This window comes from Macaca mulatta, chromosome 3 (genome assembly GCF_049350105.2).
Source record: "Macaca mulatta isolate MMU2019108-1 chromosome 3, T2T-MMU8v2.0, whole genome shotgun sequence".
NCBI lineage: Eukaryota > Metazoa > Chordata > Mammalia > Primates > Cercopithecidae > Macaca > Macaca mulatta.
Genome location: NC_133408.1, coordinates 100329470 through 100352087, shown reverse-complemented (window position 1 = coordinate 100352087; position 22618 = coordinate 100329470). Strand labels below are relative to the sequence as shown.

General features: G+C 40.8%; 1 protein-coding gene across 3 annotated transcripts in view; it reads right to left on the bottom strand.

Moving 5' to 3' along the window:
- JAZF1 (JAZF zinc finger 1) overlaps positions 1 to 22618 on the bottom strand; it is a 346283-nt gene that overhangs the window by 159840 nt on the left and 163825 nt on the right. For all 3 annotated transcript variants that reach the window (XM_077996985.1, XM_028845920.2, XM_077996984.1), the window contains one exon: positions 1663 to 1735. In XM_077996985.1, the coding sequence (XP_077853111.1) occupies positions 1663 to 1735 (73 nt within the window). The remainder of the gene's footprint in view (positions 1 to 1662; positions 1736 to 22618) is intronic.

Genomic DNA, 22618 nt, shown 5'->3' with positions numbered 1-22618 from the left:
GTCACACACTGGGGCCTTTCATGGGGTGAGGGGAGAGGGGAGGTATAGCATTAGGAGATATACCTAATGTAAATGACGAGTTAATGGGTGCAGCACACCAACATGGCACACGTAGACATATGTAACAAACCTGCACATTGTGCACATGTACCCTAGAACTTAAAGTATAATAAAAAATAAAAAATAAAATAAAATAAAATAAAAACTCCTATATAATTAGTAGCTACCTGCTGTCCAACATGGCTGACAATATAAACACAAATAATGAAGGTGAAAATTTCACAGATTCTTATTAGAATATGGCTTAGTATTACACAAATTTGTATACACATAGGTGACATATTTTACCCAAAGTGACAGTCACAGTATTACAAGTCCTACTCAGTACCATAATTAATCTATATGCCTGTTCATCATATTCTCCAATATTAGGAGGCTAATATTATTAGTTATATTAATTCATATAACTTTAATATATAATTAAAAAATTTCAAAACCCTTGCTAATTACAGAAAACAATACTGACTCTGTAAGAAACCCAGAAAACTGTATGTCTTTATTTTCATTTGATGTAATTTTGAAGGTTCTATTTAACACATGTCCAATATTATGGGTAATTAAAAACTGCAGATATTCCATCCCACTTCTTGGGAAGGCTGATAAGCAAGAAATCCAAGGGAGGTATGCAAATAGATATTTCTGTCCATAAATCCTTTTAAAAACATGTTTCATAGAAGAGCCTGAAACTGAACAACAGGTATCTCTAATTCACAGCACTATCTGGGCAAGAATCAAATAAGTTTTCTAAAAAGGCACTCAAATGGAACAGTACAGATAATTCATTCCCAGCTTTCCACTTCAGACCCCGAACCTCAGCTCTGGTACCAAGAGACTAAAAACACTCCTCACCTACTATTAAAAGACCTATCAATAGAAATTCATTTCCTGAATTATGAGCAGAGAGTTTCTCATTCTCATTAAAAACGAGTTTTGCTTTTACTTTGTCTTTTTTGCTTTGGGACTGTATGTTTTCTTAACCTAAGTTGATTTCAGTTTCTCTCCAAATATTACTGTCTCCTTAATTATTTGAGTTGGCTGAAACACTAAGTCCTCTTTTAGGCCTGATATATCAAGTTTGAAATGGTGCTCTAAAGTTGGGCTCACACGTTCAGTTTAAGTAAAAACTATGTTACTTTACAGATGGGGTCAGTTGTTGAGAATGTTTTTACTAAAAGATGAGCTGCTACTAAATAACTTTCTGATACTAAATTATTTCAATTTATTATATTCTGATATTACAACAATGTTTTGAATTCATAAAGTACTTCTTCACCTCAGGATTTAAAAGGTTCACTCGAACATAAATCCATTAATCTCCCAAACCGTCCTATGAAATCAAAAGAGCATATTCTAACTATGCATATAAAATACTTCCAAAATGAGCTTATAAATCAGTCATGTTTGCAGCATATGCACAGAGCATTACAATTTGACTTCTCCCTAACAAAGAAACAAGAGCATTCCATACACAGGTTGCTTTTAAATAGTTTCATGCAAATATTTTAAGATTGAAAACATTTTTCTACTCTGTTAAAAAAGACGTGTTTAAAAAGTCAATAAGCGGCAGATACGAGGTTGGTATAAATTCTGAAAATGGCTTACCTATTAATGTAACTCAGGGCAACGTAGGTTGGCTGCTGTAATTCTTGTTTTTCTAAAACCCGTGGATCTGTATCTGTAATAAAAATAAAATTATGATTTTTTTAGATTTTTGCATTAGAATATATGAAGCTACCTAACACAAAGTAACAGAGGCTAAGCAGAGAAAAAGATTAATTTAGTACACCACTTTTTAAAGCAAACTCAGTCGGCAAAGCACAATCATTTGTTCATTCATTCATAAATAACAAGATATTGCATTACTTTTCAAGGGAATTCCAAACATCAACAGTGATAAAATGTCCATCTGTCACAGAAACTCTTGCACAATCCCCCTCATAAATATTGGTTTTCACTGCTTACAGTTACAATGTTGGCATGGTTTTTGGTGGTTAATCGGCCTAAGAAAGAAAGTCTCTGTTAATTATGCTCACTTCAATGCTGGAACAAATTAGTTTCCATTGGAAAGCTCCATCAATTTGAAAATCTACTGAGTATTGTTCTTGTTCACGAAACACTTTTCTGCATTTGGATTCATATTCTGGAGGGCAGTTCTTCTCTTTTTAAAATGTATGAGTTTATTATAACTTTTCTAGACTCTCAATCAGAAATTCTCATACTGGTTCAGAGTCAACAAACACTACATTCACCAGAGGACTTTTCCCCTCAAAGAGACAGAATTCAACACCATAGCAACGCTTTATAATGGTGCTTCTCCAGCACAGCACCAAGAAGATACTTTTCACAACCAGAAATGTATTCTCAAACTTCTCACATAGAGAAATGACTGTATAAATATATGCATAAACAATGTTTATGTAATAAGGACATAGGAAGAAAACAAGCACACAATTTTGTTTTCTTAGAAAAAGGTTCATAGACTTCACATAGATTTATCTTCATTATAACCCCACTTAAAACTATCTCATTATTAGAAACCTTACAGCTGCACTTGGCAGTAACCCCTTCTTTGATGTAATGACAGATGTTGTTTCCAGCACCTTTGCACAGGAAGTGTTTACTGCACATGGTAGATGTAAGCTATGTCCACTAACTCCAAAGTGCATGAACAGGTGATGGGGGGAGGGAAGGAGATACAGTGGCAGAGAACACGGGTGGCAACAATGACAGCATAAAAATCAATTTACAATGCTTTTAACTCCCAGACTAAAACTGGACAGTAGTACCGGTTTTATTCGTGGTGTTAAAGTTAAGAATCTCATGTTCACTTTATGATTTTTTCTATGCCAAGAATTTCAGGGAGACACTATTCAGAAATCCTGCTTCCTGGGTCTTTGCCACTGCAGGTCCTTGAAAGCCAAATTCTGACACAAGAGACAAAGATTCTCTGAATGGCTCCATCGAGTCGGGTCTGAAGGTTTTGGCAGTGCAAATGAGAACAGATCAGTAGCTCTGCGCTTCCTCCCTCCTACAATGAGTACATATGCAACTGAGGCTATCCTCCATCTCTGGCCCAGTGATAAAAGGAGTGGTTCTCTAAATACAAGAAAACCACTCTTCAAGGGGAAACGCAGTTTTCACATGCAACTCTTATTCACACTCATTTAAATGTGCTGTAATCCCAACATACATCCATGCTTCTGAGAGGAAGATCCTCGCTGGAGGAGTCAGTAGAACAATGTTCAACAGGGAAAGGTGTTTTGTCCAAAGAAATGGCACATTGGTATGCTGGGTGGGCCATGTGTGCAAATGGTGACTGACATGCCAATCCTACAAGGTCTTTCTAGGTGCTTAACGAGGTAAGAAACAAGAAATTAGAGATAAAAACCATGAAAATGAAAAGAAAGGAGGAAGATAAGAAAGAATAGGGTAATGCAGAAAATTTCTCAAGTGCTCACAAAATAGTTTCACCTCAAGTTTAGGTACTGACGATTAAAGGGCTTTGCTTTTGACACAGGGGCCTTAACTTGAATTGCTAAAAACCATCCTTCAAAGAGGTATCTGGTGCATGATTTAATAAGGTGTATTATTTTGAAAGAAAAGGGCACCATTCAGAGTCTAAAATTTGTGTATAAAGGGGAAAAGGGGCCCATAAACATTTTTATAATCTTTTGCTTGTCTTCATTCCTATAACTGACATTCCCCAACCTAACAATATTCCCACAAACCATCTTCTAAAGCTTTCCTTTGTTCTCAAATTATATAATTTCTAAATGTTCTAAATATTACCTCTCCAGACTACCTTGATTTTTATTTTTTCCCATGTATATGTGTACAAAGATACATTTATATTATCCTTTTCCTTCCTCAAGCTCTAGAACCTCTTTGGAAAACAGGAAGGAAGTATCTTATATAAAAGTCTACAACTTTGATGCTCAAATAAATGGCGTCAGCTCCTGCTGATCACACAAACTGCATCTTGTAATCTTGATTCACAAAAAATCAAGAATGTTTAGCACTTTATTTGCAAAGCAAGGTTTTAAAGTTTTGTTTTCTTAATTTGCTTCATCATCTTCCATAACCTATTCTAGACCTAGGCTCACACATCCTCAAATTGTAAGTGGGAAACAGACTTCTGGAAGCTTTCAAACACCACCCTCTCCATCACAAAAAAACCATTTGGAGGCACCTCAGGTAGGATTCTACTTTCTCTAGAATGTACTCTGGTAACCAACAAGACAGCAGAACTTCTTGACAGACATCCACCGGGTCCCCAAATCTCCTTTTCAAACTAAATGTTTCCTTGGGCAACCTTTAGAATATCCATTAAAGCGTTGAAATCTTAAAATGAAATTAGGCACTTGGTACCCACAAATCAGGAGAGGCCTGCACCAGTGCCACCGGAGGAGTAACATCAGCTGCTGGTCACAAATAAATGTCGGTTCTGTCACTTGCTTCCTGGCTGGCTGGTGTGTGGGGATTATGACTCACCATTTTACGGATTTAATTATGCTGTTGAGCACTTCACATTCAGTAAAAGTATAATAGCTGCCTTCACTATTTCTCCCTCCCTGACAGAAATGTAACTGTCTGATGCTAAAAACTCTCCACAGGATAGGAAGAGAGAGAAAAGAGAGTAGGTTTTCAGAGCAGGACAGATCCCCAGGTCCTGCACAATGACATACTCCTCATGAGGATTATATGAGGGCAGAAGGGATACAATCAGAACAAACTGGAAAGAGTAACACTATTCACTAAACATTACTAAATCCAACAGGAAGAACTTCCTTATAATATGCCACATTGTTCAGAATTTTTTTGAACATGATAAATTGCTACACGAAGGAATATAATATGAAATGAGATGGCCACGGCACACGTTTATGGTGCCGATAAAAATCTGGAACTAGAACATTGGTTACAATTGCCCAGAGATATAATCCACCTCAGCAAATGGTCTATGGAATACTTGGTTTTTCATAACCACATGAGGCTCCTTAAGCTTGTAATTTGGCAAGAGAATAAGCATTTCTATAACATGGCTGTCAACAGCCACATAACAACATTCAACCTCTTTCATATCACTAAGAAGTGACAGGAAGATAAACTCAAACTTCAACTTTTTTTTAGCAGGGCAGGGTAGGGCCAAACACAGCACCAACAGAGATTATGACACTGTTTTCTGCCCTAGACTACTCCTTGCACAGTCCCTTGCATACTCACAGATTTCAGGTAGACTGGAGGCTAAAATAATTCCTGGCCTCAAGCAATCCTCTTGCCTCGGCCTCCCAAAGTGCTGGGATTACAGTTATGAGCCACCGAGGTCAGCCTGCCTTGGTTTTAAATATGAGCCAAGAACAGTCAAGAAATTGTCTCTAGACATTGGAGGAAAAGTCTTAAACGTGAATGAGAGAAACCAAAACAAACAAATGGGGAGGGAGGACAGAAAAAAAGGAAGGGAAGAAGAGAGGAATGGGGGGAAGAAGGAAGGAAGGCAGGTAGACACGAGCGAAGGAACAAACACATCAAGGCCTGGGAGGTTAAGTGACATGTCTACTTACACAAACCCGGTACTGGCAGGGCTAGGACCAGAAGCCCTGCATCCTAAGTCTTATTGGGCCAGCATTTGGACTATTAAAAATGCTGCTCATCCTCTAAAGACATTTCATTGCTACCATCCAGTTGTAACACTGGACTCCGTATAGATAATCTTTTTTATACTTTCTTAAAAGCCCCGTAGTTCTGTTGGTTGCAACTTTCAGTCCACTTTGAAGACTGAATTTGTTGCATCAACAATTTACAAAGACCAACTTTTAATTCATGGCTAGTTTACTTCAGCTGCTGAAACAAATAATTCTTGTTGGCAATGGCCCTTTAAAAAAAAAACTCTACAATTGCACGTAACCAGCCTTTGAATGGATCAACTTTTCCTTAGTTTATAGACACGTCATTTGAAACTTTTCCCAAGCCATAATTTCCATTACAGGGAAGTCAGTGCAAATCAGTGAGATGCTGGCTTTCCCCAATTCAATGTGAAATCCAGATGCGGTTAAGTGTTGCTGTAAACTTTATGAGTTAAATATCTGAAAGTCAGGGACACTGTGCAGCACAATAACACCATCTATTAAAACAAGCATTCATGTTCACATTTGTAGCCCGAGTTTTCCCACCACAAGTGAATGAATAAACATTATTCAACCAAGAACTGTTTGGACAATACTCCATAGGCTAAATTAGCTGGCTGTTGCAACTTTCCCTATTCCTGGCAGACCAGAGGGTTAAAATGATCAAAAATAATTCTGACTGGGATACTTCCCAACTTTACCAATCTATCAAGCTTCTAGGATCATCAATGACTGCTGAAATTTTCCCTTAAGTATAAGATGTATAGTCTTTCTATCAATGAAAAGGACACTACCAGTTAACACTTTTCAGTGGTGATGGAGTGTGCTTTATCCACTCAAGCTCTTGCCTTGCTACTTGTGAGAAAAGAGCCTGCCAGAAACCATAATGGCTGCAAGATATGCTTGTAAAGTATACAACCTGCACATCTGTCTACAGCAGCCCTGGAAACTGGGGTGCTGAGACTAAATAACAATAAAATTCTTTCAAACCGGAGTAAGGCCAAAATTTGGTCCCATTTAATCCTGGGACCAGGTTAATTTGTGTGCACATACAAATAAATATACATGCCTGCCTTCTCCAGAAATGAACCTGATGACAGATCCAAGCAGCATGCAACGCAAAAGATCATAAAGGAGCTGCTATATCTCCCCTGCCCATGAAAAGAGCCTATGAGAAGGTATCTGGAAGAGAAGACAGCTGCTTGTGAGTGAGGTTTAGTGACAAAAGAAAAGGCAGGAACATGAGGCTCTCGAATTCGTCTCTGAAGGCTGGAAGGCAAAAACCTGTTTATGGAAAGGAAACCTTCCCCTCCTTCTGCCTAACATTGTTTGCCCAAGGAAATCCTACCCATCTTCCAAGGCTTTGGCCCATATAGTACTGTCAGCATGCACTATACCATATATATTTGCAAATATGTCTTATCAGTCCATTAAAATGGAAGCTCCTTAAGGAACCAGATCTTAAAAGCCACAAATCCTAAGCCCAGTGTTCTGTAAATAATCAGTGCCCATGATGATATATGACGAATACATGAATGAATGCCCTGAACATGCAGTACCACAGAGGATACAAAAGCATTCAGTTCAGACAGCTCTGCCTTGGAGAGTCAGGCAAACAGGGGGGGAATAGTAAATGACTTTACCAGGATATATACTTCCATCAAAATACATCCCACCAAGCACAGATGTTCAGAGAGCTATAAAATGATGTACAATTCACAATAACAAGGGACAGAGGGCAGATAGGGCTAATCCGGGAAGGCTTTACTGATGAATGGGAACTGAGCCAGGTTTTGAAGGGAATGAGCGTAGGGAATCTTCACAGGTGAGGGCGGGAAACCTAAGAATAGCACAGGGGAGAAGTCCGTGGATACTGTGGAAAAGCAGTGGAGTTGAAGAGTATTAGTTGTAGTATTAGTATTAGTTGTAGAATATTTATAGAGATACCTTATAGAGATACTTTAGAAGAGTAGTTCTGAACTGCAGGCAATTTTGCAGCACCCCCCACCCCCTGACCCCTGCCCTGGGATATTTGGCAAAGTCTGCTAACAATTGGAGGGAGGGTTCAAGTATAGTATCTAGCAGGTAGAGGTCAGGGATGCTGCTGAACACCCTACATACGCACGCAAAGCAGCGCCTACAACAAAGAAACATCTGGTCTAAAATGTCAATAATGTCAAGGTTAAGAAACCCTGCTTTAAAACTATACGATTATGAGAAACAGAGCTATTGCTCCTAGATTGCTTCTAGGTTATAATTTCTGTTGTTTTCTGCAGTCTAAATCAAGAGGCCAGAAGGCTGGTGAGGAGGCAATGAGAAGAGTAACACAGAGGCTGTTTGGACCTGGATAAGTGCTCCTATTTTCTTTTTTTTTTTTTTTTTTTTTTTTGAGACAGTCTCGCTCTATCACCCAGGATGGACTGCAGTAGTGGGATCCCAGCTTACTGCAACCTCTGCCTCCTGGGTTCAAGTGATTCTCGTGCCTCAGCCTCCTGTGTAGCTGGTGGGATTACAGGCACCCACCACCACACTCGACTAATTTTTGTATTTTTAGTAGAGATGGGGTTTCACCATGTTGACCAGAGTGGTCTCGAACTCCTGGGCTCAAGCAATCCACTGGCCTTGGCCTCCCAAAGTGCTGGGATTACAGGCGTGAGCCACAGTGCCTAGCCAGTTCTTATTTTCTTACTGGAGACAAATAAATTGAATTCATTTAAAAGACATTGAATTCTTGCCATGTTTAGTTGCTTAGGGGTAACTTTAAATCAGTAGGTTCACAACTGAGCAAAAAAGATGAACAGAGTTCACAGTTAACAATAATCTGGCCGGGCGCAGTGGCTCATGTCTGTAATCCCAGCACTTTGGGAGGCCAAGGCGGGCGAATCACTTGAAGTCAGGAGTTCGAGACCAGCCTGGGCAACCTGGCAATACCCTGCCTCTACTAAAAATACAAAAATTAGCTAGGCATGGTGGCGTGCCTGTAATCCCAGTTACATGGGAGGCTGAGACATGAGAATCACTTGCACGCAGGAGACAGAGGTTGCAGTAAGCTGAGAACACGCCACTGCATTCTAGCCTGGGTGACAGAGTGAGATCCTGTCTCAAAAACAAAACAAAACAAAAACCTAAACAAAAAAACCCAATAATCTAAGACAGACTACAATGTTTGTCAATACAGAGGAAAATACTAACTACTCTAGAAACAAAACATGATTCTCTGTGCTACTCAGGGGAACTTTTTGAAAGAAAAATTTACATGAGCCTTGAACTAAATCTACGTTCAGAAACGATGAGAAAATGATGAGTCTGAATAGAACACAGTTTGAGCAGATAAACAGAAGTATTTAATAGAAAGGAGCAGGGAGTGGCAAGAAGTCAGTGGGGCTGGAACTCAGCAAGAGACCTGAAATGCAGATTGGGTCACGTCGCAAAAGACTTGCAATGCTTTCCAAGACATCAAACTTAGTTGTGCAGACGATGCAGAGCACTGAAGGTATAAACTGACAAGGCCCATGTTTTAGAAAAATAACCTGTGGTGGCAGGGAGGACTAGGAGGGTGGGGTGGGGAACTGGGATGTAGAAATATAAGATTTGGTAAAAAGAACTGGAAATAGAAGATTTTTCTTATGTTATAGATCTGAGTATTTCATTACAAAAACAAAAAGTAACTAGAAGGTGAAAAGGAGTTTGCTAGACAAGAATATGAGGTCTGCTTCTGACGTGTGGTAAGACATTCTGCAGAACCAAGAAGTCTGGAACTCAAAGGGCAGATAAAAGACTCATGGTATAGATAGGAAGTGAAGTGCTGAAGAATCCCATCATAACACCACACATTCCAACAGGCAACTGAACCAAAGCATGTCTCTCAAAACAAAACAATGATATTCCATAAAACCCCAACTACGCTGATTAAAAACTCAGTTATCAAATAACTTGGCCAAATACTGGCTGAGAACCTACTAGGCCCAGTGGAATTCCAGCAGGGATTTTTTAAAAGCCAGAGGTTGTGCTGCATTTGAAACCAACTGAATGGTAAATTTCACAAAAGATGAGTATGACAGACTGGGGGGAAAAAGAATAGAATAAAAATTGGCCCTAAGTTCAGTTTTGATCTGGTACCCAAGTCTCCAAGGCTCACTATGACAATCAACCTCTCATTGGCACATTTGGTGTTGCATACAAGTCAAACTGCCTCAATTCAATCCTAGCTGTGTAACTTCTTTAAGCCTCAGTTTTTTTCATCCACAAGAAATTGATAAGGATAGTCCTTTCACCCTAGGATTGAAATGTGGATTAAATTAGCAAGCATGTTAAGTATAACTACTGCTCAGTTCTTTAGTCCATAAGGTATTTTGAAATTAAAATTTGCACTGTTCTGGATTATTTCCATTTTATGTGGCATAATGATACATAGAAAATCTAAGAATTCATCACTCACATAAGTGTGGCCGGGACTGCTGGCTGCTGCCCAACAGCTATTTTCCCCCCTTTCCCTCCATAATGCTTAGAAACATGGCTGCCTGGTATAAAAACCACATTTCCCAGCCTTCCTTGAGACAGAAGCATTCATGTGACTAAGTCTTGATCAATAGGATAAGGCCTCAGGAAGCCTCCTTAAAATGGTAGATTTCTTTCAGGCTGCCTGAAAGAAATACTGGGTATGAGATAATCTTGTGAATGGAAGTCATATATGGTGAAGCAACACAATAGGAGTCTGGATCCCTGATTGGGTGAAGCTCCACACTACTCTTGAACTGAGCACCTCCAGCCTTCTTTAAAGTGAGAGAAATAAACTTATCTTCCAATTAAGCCATTATTTGAAGGTTTTTCAATTATATGAAGCCAAACCAAAACTTGACTGAAACACAAAACCACCGGAATTCTGGTTTATTTTGTTGGACCTGAAACTCTCATCTGAAACATGAAATATTTCATGTTTCGTTTTATTTTCTTGGATTTAAAAGAAAAAAAAAACTCTTTAAAAATGTATCATAATAAATGCATGGAAAGAAAATCAGAGCAAAATCACACCTGAATCACCACAGCCTCTGTGGCTAACTCTAAACAGGGATGTTTAAAGAATGGGAGAAAGAAGAGGAAAAAATCATCATGTCAAATTATGGCTCTTTTGGTCGTTTTAAGACTTTCTCCAGAATTAGTTATTAGTGGGCAATAATGAAGCAAATTGCACATGCATATTACTTCTGAGTTATGAACAATACAACCAGCAGTAACCTTTGAAGCTGTCAGGATCTTTTCAGGCAGGCAATTAAAGTGAAAAATGAGAGTGTGCACAACTTCCATCACCCAATACTACATGTAATAACACCACCTACAAACACTGACATAGGAGTGGGGCTCAGTCTGAATATTTATTAATGCAGATCTGTTCCCATTTGTTCCTCTTCTTTTCCTATAACCCATCCCACCCCCACCTGCCAAAATTTTTTTTCTTTAAAGGGCAGCTCTGACATCATGCATCGCATTTACCTGAAACCTACATGCACCGTGACATCTCTCCTATCTGCACTGAAAGACATTTTCTTCCCTTTCCCTTGACTCAAATATAAATTTAGGACAAGCTTGGATTCTACAAGGAAACGAAGTTGATAAAGTAGTAAGCCCGATCAGGAAAACACAAAATAAGACGAAAATAATCAATAATGGATATTTACAGATGGCCAAATATATACGTCAAGTATGGGGTGCTAGGCATCGAAGGTCCCCCTGCCTGCCCCTACCCACCCCTGCCAACACACATACAAAAAGGTCTCAGCTCTCAAGCAGACTGGCCTGTAGAGGAGGTGACTTACACTGATCTAAGAATAATCTAGTGTAGAAGTATCAGCTTTTCTAATAAAGTGTAAGACCACTATTTGCATATTTTGTGATTTAAGTACCTAGACTTTAGAGAAATGGCAGGGATGACCGCAAAGCGGTGGGGGGGGGGGGGCTGACGAGCCAGTTGGAACAGGTGTTCCCAAGCTAAGAAGAAACACCCATGCTAGAGGCCTAATACCTGACACCTATGAATCCATCTGTGAGTCTGTCTCCTGTGGTTTCAGCCATTTCTAAATCAACAAGAGCCTAGAGGCCAGTGGTTTCTAGCCAGAACTGCCCATGATTATCACCTGGGTAATTAAAAAAAAAAAAAAAAAAAAAAAAAAGCCTGATGCCAAGGACCCATCCCCAAAGATTCTAATATGCAATCAGGGTTGACAATTACTATTTGACTCTGAGAAGGCTCAGAAACTGGAAAAGAGATAGAGAACTGGTTGGGAAAGTTACTTACACCAATTTGCATCCCTCTCACCCTCCCAAACTAAAAAGGCAACTGTGAAACTGGAAAGGAACTACTGGAAGTGATTTAAAAGTTGTATAAGTCTGACATCCAGTGAAATCATTAAATTTTTTTTTTTTTTTGAGATGAAGTCTTGCTCTGTCCCTCAGGCTGGAATGCAGTGGCGTGATCTCAGCTTACTGCAACCTCCGCCTCTTGAGTTCAAGTGATTTTTGTGCCTCAGTCTCCCAAGTAGCTGGGATTACAGGTGTGTACCATCACACCTAGCTAATTTTTGTATTTTTAGTAGAGATGGGGTTTCACCATGTTGGCCAGGCTGGTCTCGAACTCCTGACCTCAAGTGATTCGCCCACCTTGGCCTCCTGAAGTGCTGGGATTACAGGCGTGAACCACAAGACCTACCTGAAATCATTAAATTCTGACTTCACTTGGGACTCAGGTTTATTCCCCCTGCTTTCACTTTCTATACAGAAAGTATTAAGCTTAGAAGTTATGTAGACAAGTTAATGTTTTCGTGTATTTCTAAAACCAAATCACAGTCTTTGTGAGTGGTTTTCATCTATTCAGTAAGAGTGTTCTGACAAGACCTCTGACTGGGAACCATTTATTTTTCTTCACAATATGTGCCTACAATTAATAAGACCACATCACTTTAGTTGTTCTGCGGTTCAAAATTTTCTGTAAGTCAGATGGGCCAGAACCAGTGTGGTTTTCCTGTGCTGTTATTATTCACCTCAGTAATAAATCAGACCATATCCAGGCATATTAGTTTTGTATTTCAGAAGCCAGTTTTGTCAAGGATTTGGCAAAAGAAATTGCCTTTGTTACATCCTATCTCCCAGGGAAGCCGAATCACTGCTTTAAAAAAAAAAAAAAAAAAAAAAAGGCCACAGGGAGAAAGAGCTGAACATCTGGACCAAGACTGACTGGATGGCTTTGCCTAACAGTTATCAAATGTAAGTGTACATAGGTCACAGCTTACTCAGGTCAAATTCTGGTCCAAGAGACTACCTGGCCGGCTAGAGCATTATGCATGCCGACTCCATGCCCAGGTGGCAGCCAGGAACGCAGTGTTCAGGCTCGTGGGCCACAGAGGTTACGTGCTAGCTGGGGATTTATTGCTCCTGATTCTGCGCAGGTTGTGTATTCATTCTGCTTGCTAATGAGTAGGGGAGCAAGCTGAGCTGTAACTCAGATTGATCTCGCTGATGGTGTGAATTTGGGCGTCTGGGAAGTCCCTGGACCTTCTCAGTTATCTGGCACTTGGCAGATGGCTCCTGACAATCTTGGCTTCTGTGGAAGGACTTCTGGGAATTAACTCTGGACTCTCTGTTGCTTTAAAAAAAAAAAAGGCTTAAATTTCTTTAGACAATGTAAGATGGTAGTTACTGACACTCTGCTACTTTCTGTGTGACTTGAGCAAGTTTCTCAGCAGATAAGGACGACAGTGACTCATGGCTCCTACACATGATGAAGTTATTATGAGGATTAAAAGACATAAGCCATAGACAGCACAGAGCACAGTGGCTGGTACATGGTAAATACTTAATAAATCTTACCCACTAGGGGCCGGACTTGGTGGCTCACGCCTGTAATCCCAGCACTTTGGGAGGCAGTGGCAGCTGGATCACCCCAACTTGGTGAAACCCCGTCTCTACCAAAATACAAAAATTAGCCGGGCGTGGTGGTGTGCTCCTGTAGTCCCAGCTACTCAGGAGGTTGAGACAGGAGAATCGCTTGAATCTGGGAAGCAGAGGTCACAGTGAGCCGAGACTGCGCCACTGAACTCCAGCCTTGGCGACAGAGCAAGACTGTGTCTCAAAAAAACAAACAAACAAAAAACCCCAAGAAACCAAAAACTTACCCACTAGGTACTATTATTATTTTAGGTAGTAAGGTCTGAAAGCATTTAGTGCTTACATTGTGGGACTACATTTGTGAGCAATCAATAGTTCTCAAGTAGCAATAATAACTAATAATAAAGGTATTATTACTATCACTGAGTGTCTACTATGGGTCAATACAAAATGAATTGCTTTCCGTGTGCAGTCCTCATGAAAATCCTGGAAGGGAGATATCTCCTGACCCACCCCGCTTCCCAGAGGAAAATACAAAGCTCAGAGAAGGCCCCAAATCACATGACCAGGAGATAAAGCCTTAAATCTGGGTTTGTCTGACTTCAAAGTATGTGCTATTTGACCACACTTGCTGCTTCCCCTGAGCAGAAATAACTTGTTTCACAGTATGGAGCTCTACAACACTGTTCAGTAACAATGCTCTCAAATTAAATTGCCAGGTGGCCTTTCCTTTGTATTTTAACTTTTAAGATGATTTTATTATATCTCTTCCAGAAACGAACATGGATTTTTTATAACAAAATTAAAATAAGCATTATGTAACTATTAGCATAAAACATTTTTGTTCTTGTATGACCTAACATCATCTCGCATATCCCCAGAAGCATGTGGAACACTTTGCAGGCACCCGACCTTGCCCAATTCCCACTCTTTAAGTGCTATCCAGCTACTGCAATGGGATGTCAGCAGCCCTATATCTTAGGAGCAGGTAAAAGTATGGTATTCCTGATCTTTCCAATAAAGTTTATGTTTTTGATTGCCCATGTCTGACTCTAGGCTTAGAATAATTTCTGGACCCAAATATTTCTCACGTCCAGTACTTTGGGAGGCCAAGGTGGGCAGATCCCCTGAGGTCAGGAGTTCGAGACCAGTCTGGCCAACATGGTGAAACCTCGTCTCTACTAAAAATACAAAAATTAGCCGGGTGTGGTGAGGTGGGCAGATCACCTGAGGTAGTGAGTTTGAGATCAGCCTGGCCAACATGGTGAAACCCTATCTCTACTAAAAATACAAAAATTAGCCAGGTGTGGTGGTATGTACCTGTAATCCCAGCTACTGGGGAGGCTGAGGCAGGAGAATCACTTGAACCCAGAAAGAAGAGGTTGCAGTAAGCCGAGATCATGCCACTGCACTCCAGCCTGGGCAACAGAGTGAGACTCCATCTCAAAAAAAAAAAAAATTATTTCTGGACACTAAGGTTGCTCTTGGGGCTGGTAGGCAGCTCTCTGAATTAAGCAGTTGGTTTTGGCCTCATTGCCATGGTGTCAGGAATCAATACAAGTTGACCAGGTGACAGACTGGATGGGAAAGCATACAGGTCAGAATCATGCCTCTTTCCTTCTTTTAAAAAGACTGAAAAATTAGACTTTTTAAAAGAGTAGTTTTAGGTTCACAGCAAAATGGAGAGAAAGGTACAGAGATATCTCATATACTTGTGTCCCCGCCCCATGCATGGCCTCTCCCATTACTAGCATTCCCCACTAGAGTTCTTTTTTTTCCTCGCTAAAAAGTGCTTCATAGAATGCCGGAATGCTTTGGAAGCACTGGGATGAAATATTGAGACAAATTCTGATGGAAATTAGAACCCATGACAGAAGCTGCAACACTATTACTGCACCTGCATCTTTTGTTAAGTTTCTCCTTTGGGTGACTGATCTTAAAAAACACCAGAGGTTCTAGTCCAGGGTCTAACTATTTCTAGCTTAGAGTTTTCATCAAGTCGGTTACCTGTGAAAAGGAGATAATGATATATGCACCAACTCCCTCACAAGCTTTAAGTGAGAATCATACGTTTTAATTATTTATTTTTAAAATTAATTATTATTTTTTTAGAGATAGGGTCTGTTGCCCAGGCTGCAGTACAGTGGCACAAACATGGCTTACTGCAATGTCAATCTCCTGGGCTCAAGAGATCTTCCCACCTCAGCTTCCTGAGAGGCTGGGACTACAGGTGTGTACCACTATGTCCAGCGAATTACAAAAAGAATTTTTTTTTTGTGGAGACGTGGTCTTGACCAGGCTGGTCTTGAACTCCCTGCCTCAAGTGATCCTCCCACCTTGGCCTCCCAAAGTGCTGAGATTATAGGCGTGAGCTACTGTGTGAATCACACATTTTAATTGGTCAATTCCAGTATAAATTCTAAGGTCCTACCCCAGCTGCCAAGATAAGGTGGCCTCAGAGTCATTGTCTCTCCAGCAGGAATAACCCAGTGCAGCCATGTCTTAACTTATTAGTCTCTCTGGCAAATAACCTCTGGGAAGAGAAGGCTTAAACTATACACTAAAATAGAAACCTGAATTATTATTATTATTATTATTATTATTATTATTATTTTGAGACGGAGTCTCGCTCTGTCGCCCAGGCTGGAGTGCAGTGGCACGATCTCGGCTCACTGCAAGCTCCGCCTCCCGGGTTTACGCCATTCTCCTGCCTCAGCCTCCCGAGTAGCTGGGAGTACAGGCGCCCGCCACCTCGCCCGGCTAGTTTTTTGTATTTTTTAGTAGAGACGGGGTTTCACCGTGTTGGCCAGGATGGTCTCAATCTCCTGACCTCGTGATCCGCCCGTCTCGGCCTCCCGAAGTGCTGGGATTGCAGGCGTGAGCAGGCGTGAGCCACCGCGCCCGGCCAAAAACTGAATTATTTGTATAAAGAACTTAGATTTCATTTTACTTTTCTATCCTTGGAACTTGAGTGCACACATGCACTCAGATTATGATTTTTCTCTTGCAAGAGTAGGGACCTGTATCAGAAAAGTTCTTCAAAAGTTCTTCCAAAGAGCCATGTGACTTTTCAGTAGAGACAGAAAACCTTCTGGCTAGCTTTAAGCTGAGTTTATTAAAAGCCATTCTGATTCACTACAAACTGTGTGATCAACTAACTTGTTTCACACATAAAAGGAAAGCCTTTCAATTTATAAAACCAAGATACATTTAAATGATTTTATCACACATTCAAGCCAAATGCAAAACTTTCTATCATGGTTAAGTAAAATAGACATTAACAAGGTAAACACAAGACATCAGATTCCTCAGAGAAGCTCGGGTGACTTCTGGGATTTGGCAAATGTTACTATCAGCTGAGTTTCAACAAATGGAAGGCAGAGACTCTGATGGATTTTCTAGGCTTACTTAAGATGAGGTTTAATACTCTAGACATGGATTCAATATCATAAAGATACTGCGTCTTCATTTCTATGGCTTGGTTTTAAAAGGAATGCAGAGATAACATACTTTAAAAAAAAGTAGTTGCTGAGTATCTACAACCATTCTGCCTGTCAATCTCTCCTCCCTTCAGCCCACACCTTCCTACTTTAGCCAATCAGTTCAGTGTTTTTACAATATTTTTGATGCAACTCACAGTAAGACATACATTTTAAATCATAACCAGTACACCGCTCCAGACACAAACATACGAAAGTTTCACAAAACATTACTAAACTTCACCATATGTGATAATACCATTGGCTCCCCACAATCCCACATCACCTGGCAGGGTGTTTCTGCTTACGATGCTAATGAGATTTTACTTGAAAGATGTAATTATTGCTGCAACCCAAGAAAATAATTAATGGCCAATTTTGGTGGGCAAAATATTCATTAATCAAGTCAACAGACAAGAGACCTGCCGAGTTTAGGAAAAAGGTCCTTAGAGAGAAGGAAAAAAAGATAATCACCTAGAGATTTCTCCTTTTCATAAGTATAGGTTAAATCTATTCAATTATAGTCTCTTCAAAGTTTACATTTCAGATTTAGTCCAATGACTTCTAATGAAGTCTAGGTTTAAACTTTTTAGTTTTAGAATGCATTGCACAACTGTTATTTAATCATTATGCTGCACCAAAAGGTAGTGATAACGAGGAGACAGCATTAATCTCATACTTGGTTGGTTTAAAACACTTCACGCAAGGATTTCTGAACATGACAAATGTCAGCTTCTGTTTTTATATTACAAGCGAGGAGGAAGAAAGGTGTCATGATGAGAAAACCACTGGGCTTGGTGAACGTTTACGTCATCTTTGACCCTTACAAACACACAGCCTTTTAAACCTGAGGGTGAGAGGACATTTTAAATTCTTCTAACACCTTGGTAATCAGAGCGCAGGGAAATATTTGCCCAAAAAACAACACAGTGACCCAGAGATCAAATCAAACCTACACCTACTATTAAAAGATACTTCAATCCCAAAGAGCATGGGCCCTCATAAAAAATGATAAACAAACCCTCCAGCCTCTCCCTCCAGCCCTTCTTCGCAATGCCTTTTTATAATATTCATGTCCTCAGATTTATGTCGACCATATATTGCCTAGATGTGTCTCCCCATTCCATTAAAAGGGACTTAAGGGATGGGAGATGGGTCACAGAAGGCAGCAAACAATAGCTGACAGTCGAGTTTATTTTTTAAAACCAAAAAAACTTCCATGTTTTCATTTAACTTTAAATGCTAACAACCATATTCTAGCCTCGACATGCCCATAAAGCTGTTTCACAGTCCAGGGAAAAAAATTTTTTTGTTGTAAATAATGTTCACCATCCACATCTTAACAGTCTGGATACTGAAGCATTTTTCATTCAGAGTAATGATCTCCAGGAGTAAAAATAATATAATTATAACTGAACTACTTGGTCAGCTAAATCACAACCAGAAATGCACTGGTATGTATTTCATTCACTGTGTCAAAAAATCTTCATTCTGAACTATCAACACAGCACTAAATTTTGATCTGTCATTGAAAACAGGTCGCTTCTATTTCTGGCTTACAGCATGGTAACAGGGCACAGCAATTGGCAAAGACAGCTAATATTTCACATTAAATCTCCCTACCTGACCTTCTGAATCAAAAATGGAGGGACTCATGAAGAAGAAATTAAGTAAACACTCCCTTTTCTTAAAAAAAAAAAAAAAAAATCAAAACAAAACCCCTCTTAAAGGATAGAAAAGAAACGACTGAAATTCTTGGGATACAAATTTGTTGTTGATAGGTTAGCCACTAAAGGCCACTGAAGGGTGTGGGCTGCACCCCTGGGCTGCCTCCTCTTACAGAGGGATAGGAGGGAAAAGGGAGTTTCTTGGTGTCTAGGTGGTCCTTAAGACAAAGCCAGAATTGGCATTTCCAGTGGAGGGAGGACCACAAGGTCAAAGGGCACGTCAGCCACTTTGGGTGTGGCCTCAGCTGGCCCTTTGCAACCCACTGCTACTGATGGTTGAGATGTGGACAGAGGATGATGGACATGCATTGCAGAAGGAAGCAACATCTCTTGAGATTCTTCTCCTCCATGAGTCGTTTTGAAATCACTCGTGGATCTGTATTTAAACCACGTTTTTATCTTTTAGTTTACCTTTAAATACAATCTGAGAAAAGTTTTGCAGATACTTCTTCCTCCTTTGTCCCACCACAACCCAAGCCTGGGTAAAGTGACCCTCCCAACCCAAGCCTGGGTAAAGTGACCCTCCCATCTGCTCTTTTTAGTTGCCCCATCTTCACATGTACCCCATGGTTTGAAACCACCTGATGGGCATTCTCAACCTGGGTAGGTTCACCAAGTAGCGTCTCCCTGCTATAGCCCCAGTGATTTCTGATTTAATTGATCTGGCATGTGAGACCCACTGAGACACCTGAGTGCACCCCAGGTGACTCTCATGTGCAGTCAGGGCTGAGAAGAACTGCTGTGCTAAGCTCCCAGAGGACAAGCCCTGGGGCTGTTCACCTTTGAACCAGACCTAGCACAGGGCCTCCTTGCTAAATAGTAATGGAACACATAAAAGAATGTTGTTCAGTGATTGAAGAAGACAGTGGGAGGAAAAAATAGGAGGGCCATTCAGGATGGCCTCTCAAACGTGAGTGTGCATCAGAATCACCTGGAGGCCTGTTACAGCTCAGGACAGCAGGGGTCGGGGGGAGGGCGGGCATCCCCAGTGTTCCTGATTTAGTAGCTCTAGGGTGGGCCCTGAGAATTTCCATTTTTTACAAGCTCCCAGGTGACGCTGATGCTGCTGACTGATCTCAGGACCACACTTCTAGAACCAAGGCACTGAAACGACCAAAGCCGTCTAGTAATCTTAGATTAGATGACACATAGTAGTGGACTGCAGGATCTGATGAGGTGGCCAAGGACAGTAATTCTATGAAGGACATCACAAGGAGAGGCTGCACAGGTCTTTATTCCTATCTGATTGCTGGCCACAGAGACCAGGGTTGAGGAAATCTCCCTTTTAAACTGTAATTCCAGGTCACTCCGCTACCTTTAATCTTCATGGCTTAAGTATATGAATTATCCATCATGTGTCCACTACTATTCAGAATTAGGGTGTGGTTGGCAAAAAGAACAGACTGCCATCAATATCTAAATAAAAATTACAGTAACACTTTCTTAGAAATAGGCCCAAGATCAAATTTTCCAAAAGCAACCAGTGGCAGACCTAGGCCAGAAAACAAACCCAGGGCTGCTAGTTAAATCAACGGAGGCACTGGATTCTACAGCTGTAAAAATACAGTGGTTTAAAATTCAAGCTTCCAACAGCCATCCAAATAGATGCTATACTAAAATTACATGGGGGGGAAATGCAAGCTTTCTTCAACTACTGCCAGTTAAGGTATTTCTTTCTTAACAGACAAAGCAAAGGAATAAAAAAAATGCCAATTGCATTTGGTTTTCTTAAGAAAGCACTGGCTACTGGTTCCTAGGAACCCTCCCATCACCCAAGCCATTGAACAGTGACACAAATGGCATTGTGACAGTAACACAAGCAGGGGTTCTCTCTCCACTTCTGGCAAACCATCTGATGGGTTGATATGGTTTGGCTGTGTCCCCACCTGAATTTCCACATGTTGTGGGAGGTAATTGAATCATGGGGGCAAGTCCTTCCCATGCTGTTTCTGTGATAATGAGTAAGTCACAAAAGATCTGATAGTTTTAAAAAGGGGAGTTTCCCTGCACAAGCTCTCTCTCTTTGCCTGCTGCCATCCATGTAAGACGTGACTTGCTCCTCCTTGCCTTCCACCATGATTGTGAGGCTTCCACAGCCACATGGAACTGTAAGTTCATTAAACCTCTTTCTTTTGTAAATTGCCCAGTCTTGGGTACGTCTTTAACAGCAGCATGGAAATAGACTAATATATGGGTCCTAGCCAGAAGTAATAAATCTGGGTGTTAGACAACTGAATGTCTCTCTACTTTGGGGTTGTGAGACAGTCTTCAAGGAGTTTCTAGAGCAGAAGTAAACAGGAAATTGTGTTCTCTGGAAACACAGTCTGTTATTGGGAGGGGAGTGGTATAAAGATGATGGGCTCACCCACTCAACAAGGATCAACCCTTATATTTGCAGAGAGCAGTGGTTTAAAGTATGGTCCTGGACCAGCAACCCCCAGGATCCTGCCAAATTCTCAGCCCCTGCCACTTCCCAGACCTAGCAAAAGCAGAAACTGTGTGTGTGTGTGTGGTGTGTGTGTGTTTAGGGGTAGGGGGCAGTGCAACCTACATTTTAACAAGTCCCATGCAAAAAATTCTGATGCAGCTCAAGTTTGAGAGCTACTGACAGAGCTTTACAGTCCTCGAAGCACCTCTGCATACCTTTTCTTGGGCAAGTCCAACAACCACGTGGGAAAGATGGTATCATTACATTTTAAACATTAGGGAACTGAACTGAGACAACGAAGATAAGCTTAAGGAGGCATAGTGCCTAAATGGTAATATAGGATCTTGGAAGAGAAGAGGGACATTAGGGGGAAACTAAGGAAATCTGAAAAAAGAATAGCAAACAATGCATCAATTTGGTTCATTAATTGTAACAAATAGTCTATACTAATGTAAGACATTAATAATAGGGAAAACTGGGCATGGGAATATATAAGAACTGTACTATCTTTGTGATTTTTTTCTAAAATAAAAAATTTGTTTAAAACAATTAGGGAACTGATGCTCTGAGATACATGTTAAAGATGCTAAATACACAATGGGTGCCTATGGCATTATTTTCTGTATGTTTAAAGTATTTATGAAATATTTTATAATAAACTATATAATACTTTGAAACTGTAAAAACTATACTCAGACACTGTTTTGTCTTTTCTCCAGAAAAGGACTGGCATGTGTTTAGATAAGGATGCTGTGCTTGCAGCAGGCCTGAAACACCCCCTCGTCCCAGCAGAGGCTGTGGATCCTTTTTGTGCAGGCCCTCTTTGTATTGTCAGCTCCCGCACCACGAAGGGGACCTGCCCATGCTCAGGATCCTCCCTGAAAAATAACTGCTGCGATGGAGATGCTCTGGGTTCCACCTGCTCCCCAGGCTCCAGGCCCCCGCCTCTCCCCTCACACCCACCACAGGCCTGGGCATCTCATCATGTTTATAACCCCACAGGGCCCTCATCTCGGCTAGGCCTCCTCTAACAGTAGCTGCTCCTCCTCCAGACAGTGACGGCATTTTAATGAGGGCACTATAGAGCCTCTGAACCCCACAGAAGTGAACTGCATGCTGAAAGCTGCTGGTGCCTTCAGACCAAGCCAGTTGGCCATTTCCCTCTGCCTTTCTTTGCTGCAGACTGCGCTGCCCTTGGTGAGAGGTAAAACCCATGCCCCTCGCCCCAGTGGCTCCTGATGGAGCAATGTCTCTGAGGCCAGCCCGGAGCTCTTGAGGATGCATCAAGTCATTTACTTACCTCTTTTCCAACCTCGGAAGGAGTTAAAAACAGGTAGTGAAACCAACAGAATAGGGATTCAGAGGAAAGAGAGCTGAGAGGCCTGAACAACCCATAAACTGAATGTTAATCCCTAGAATAGT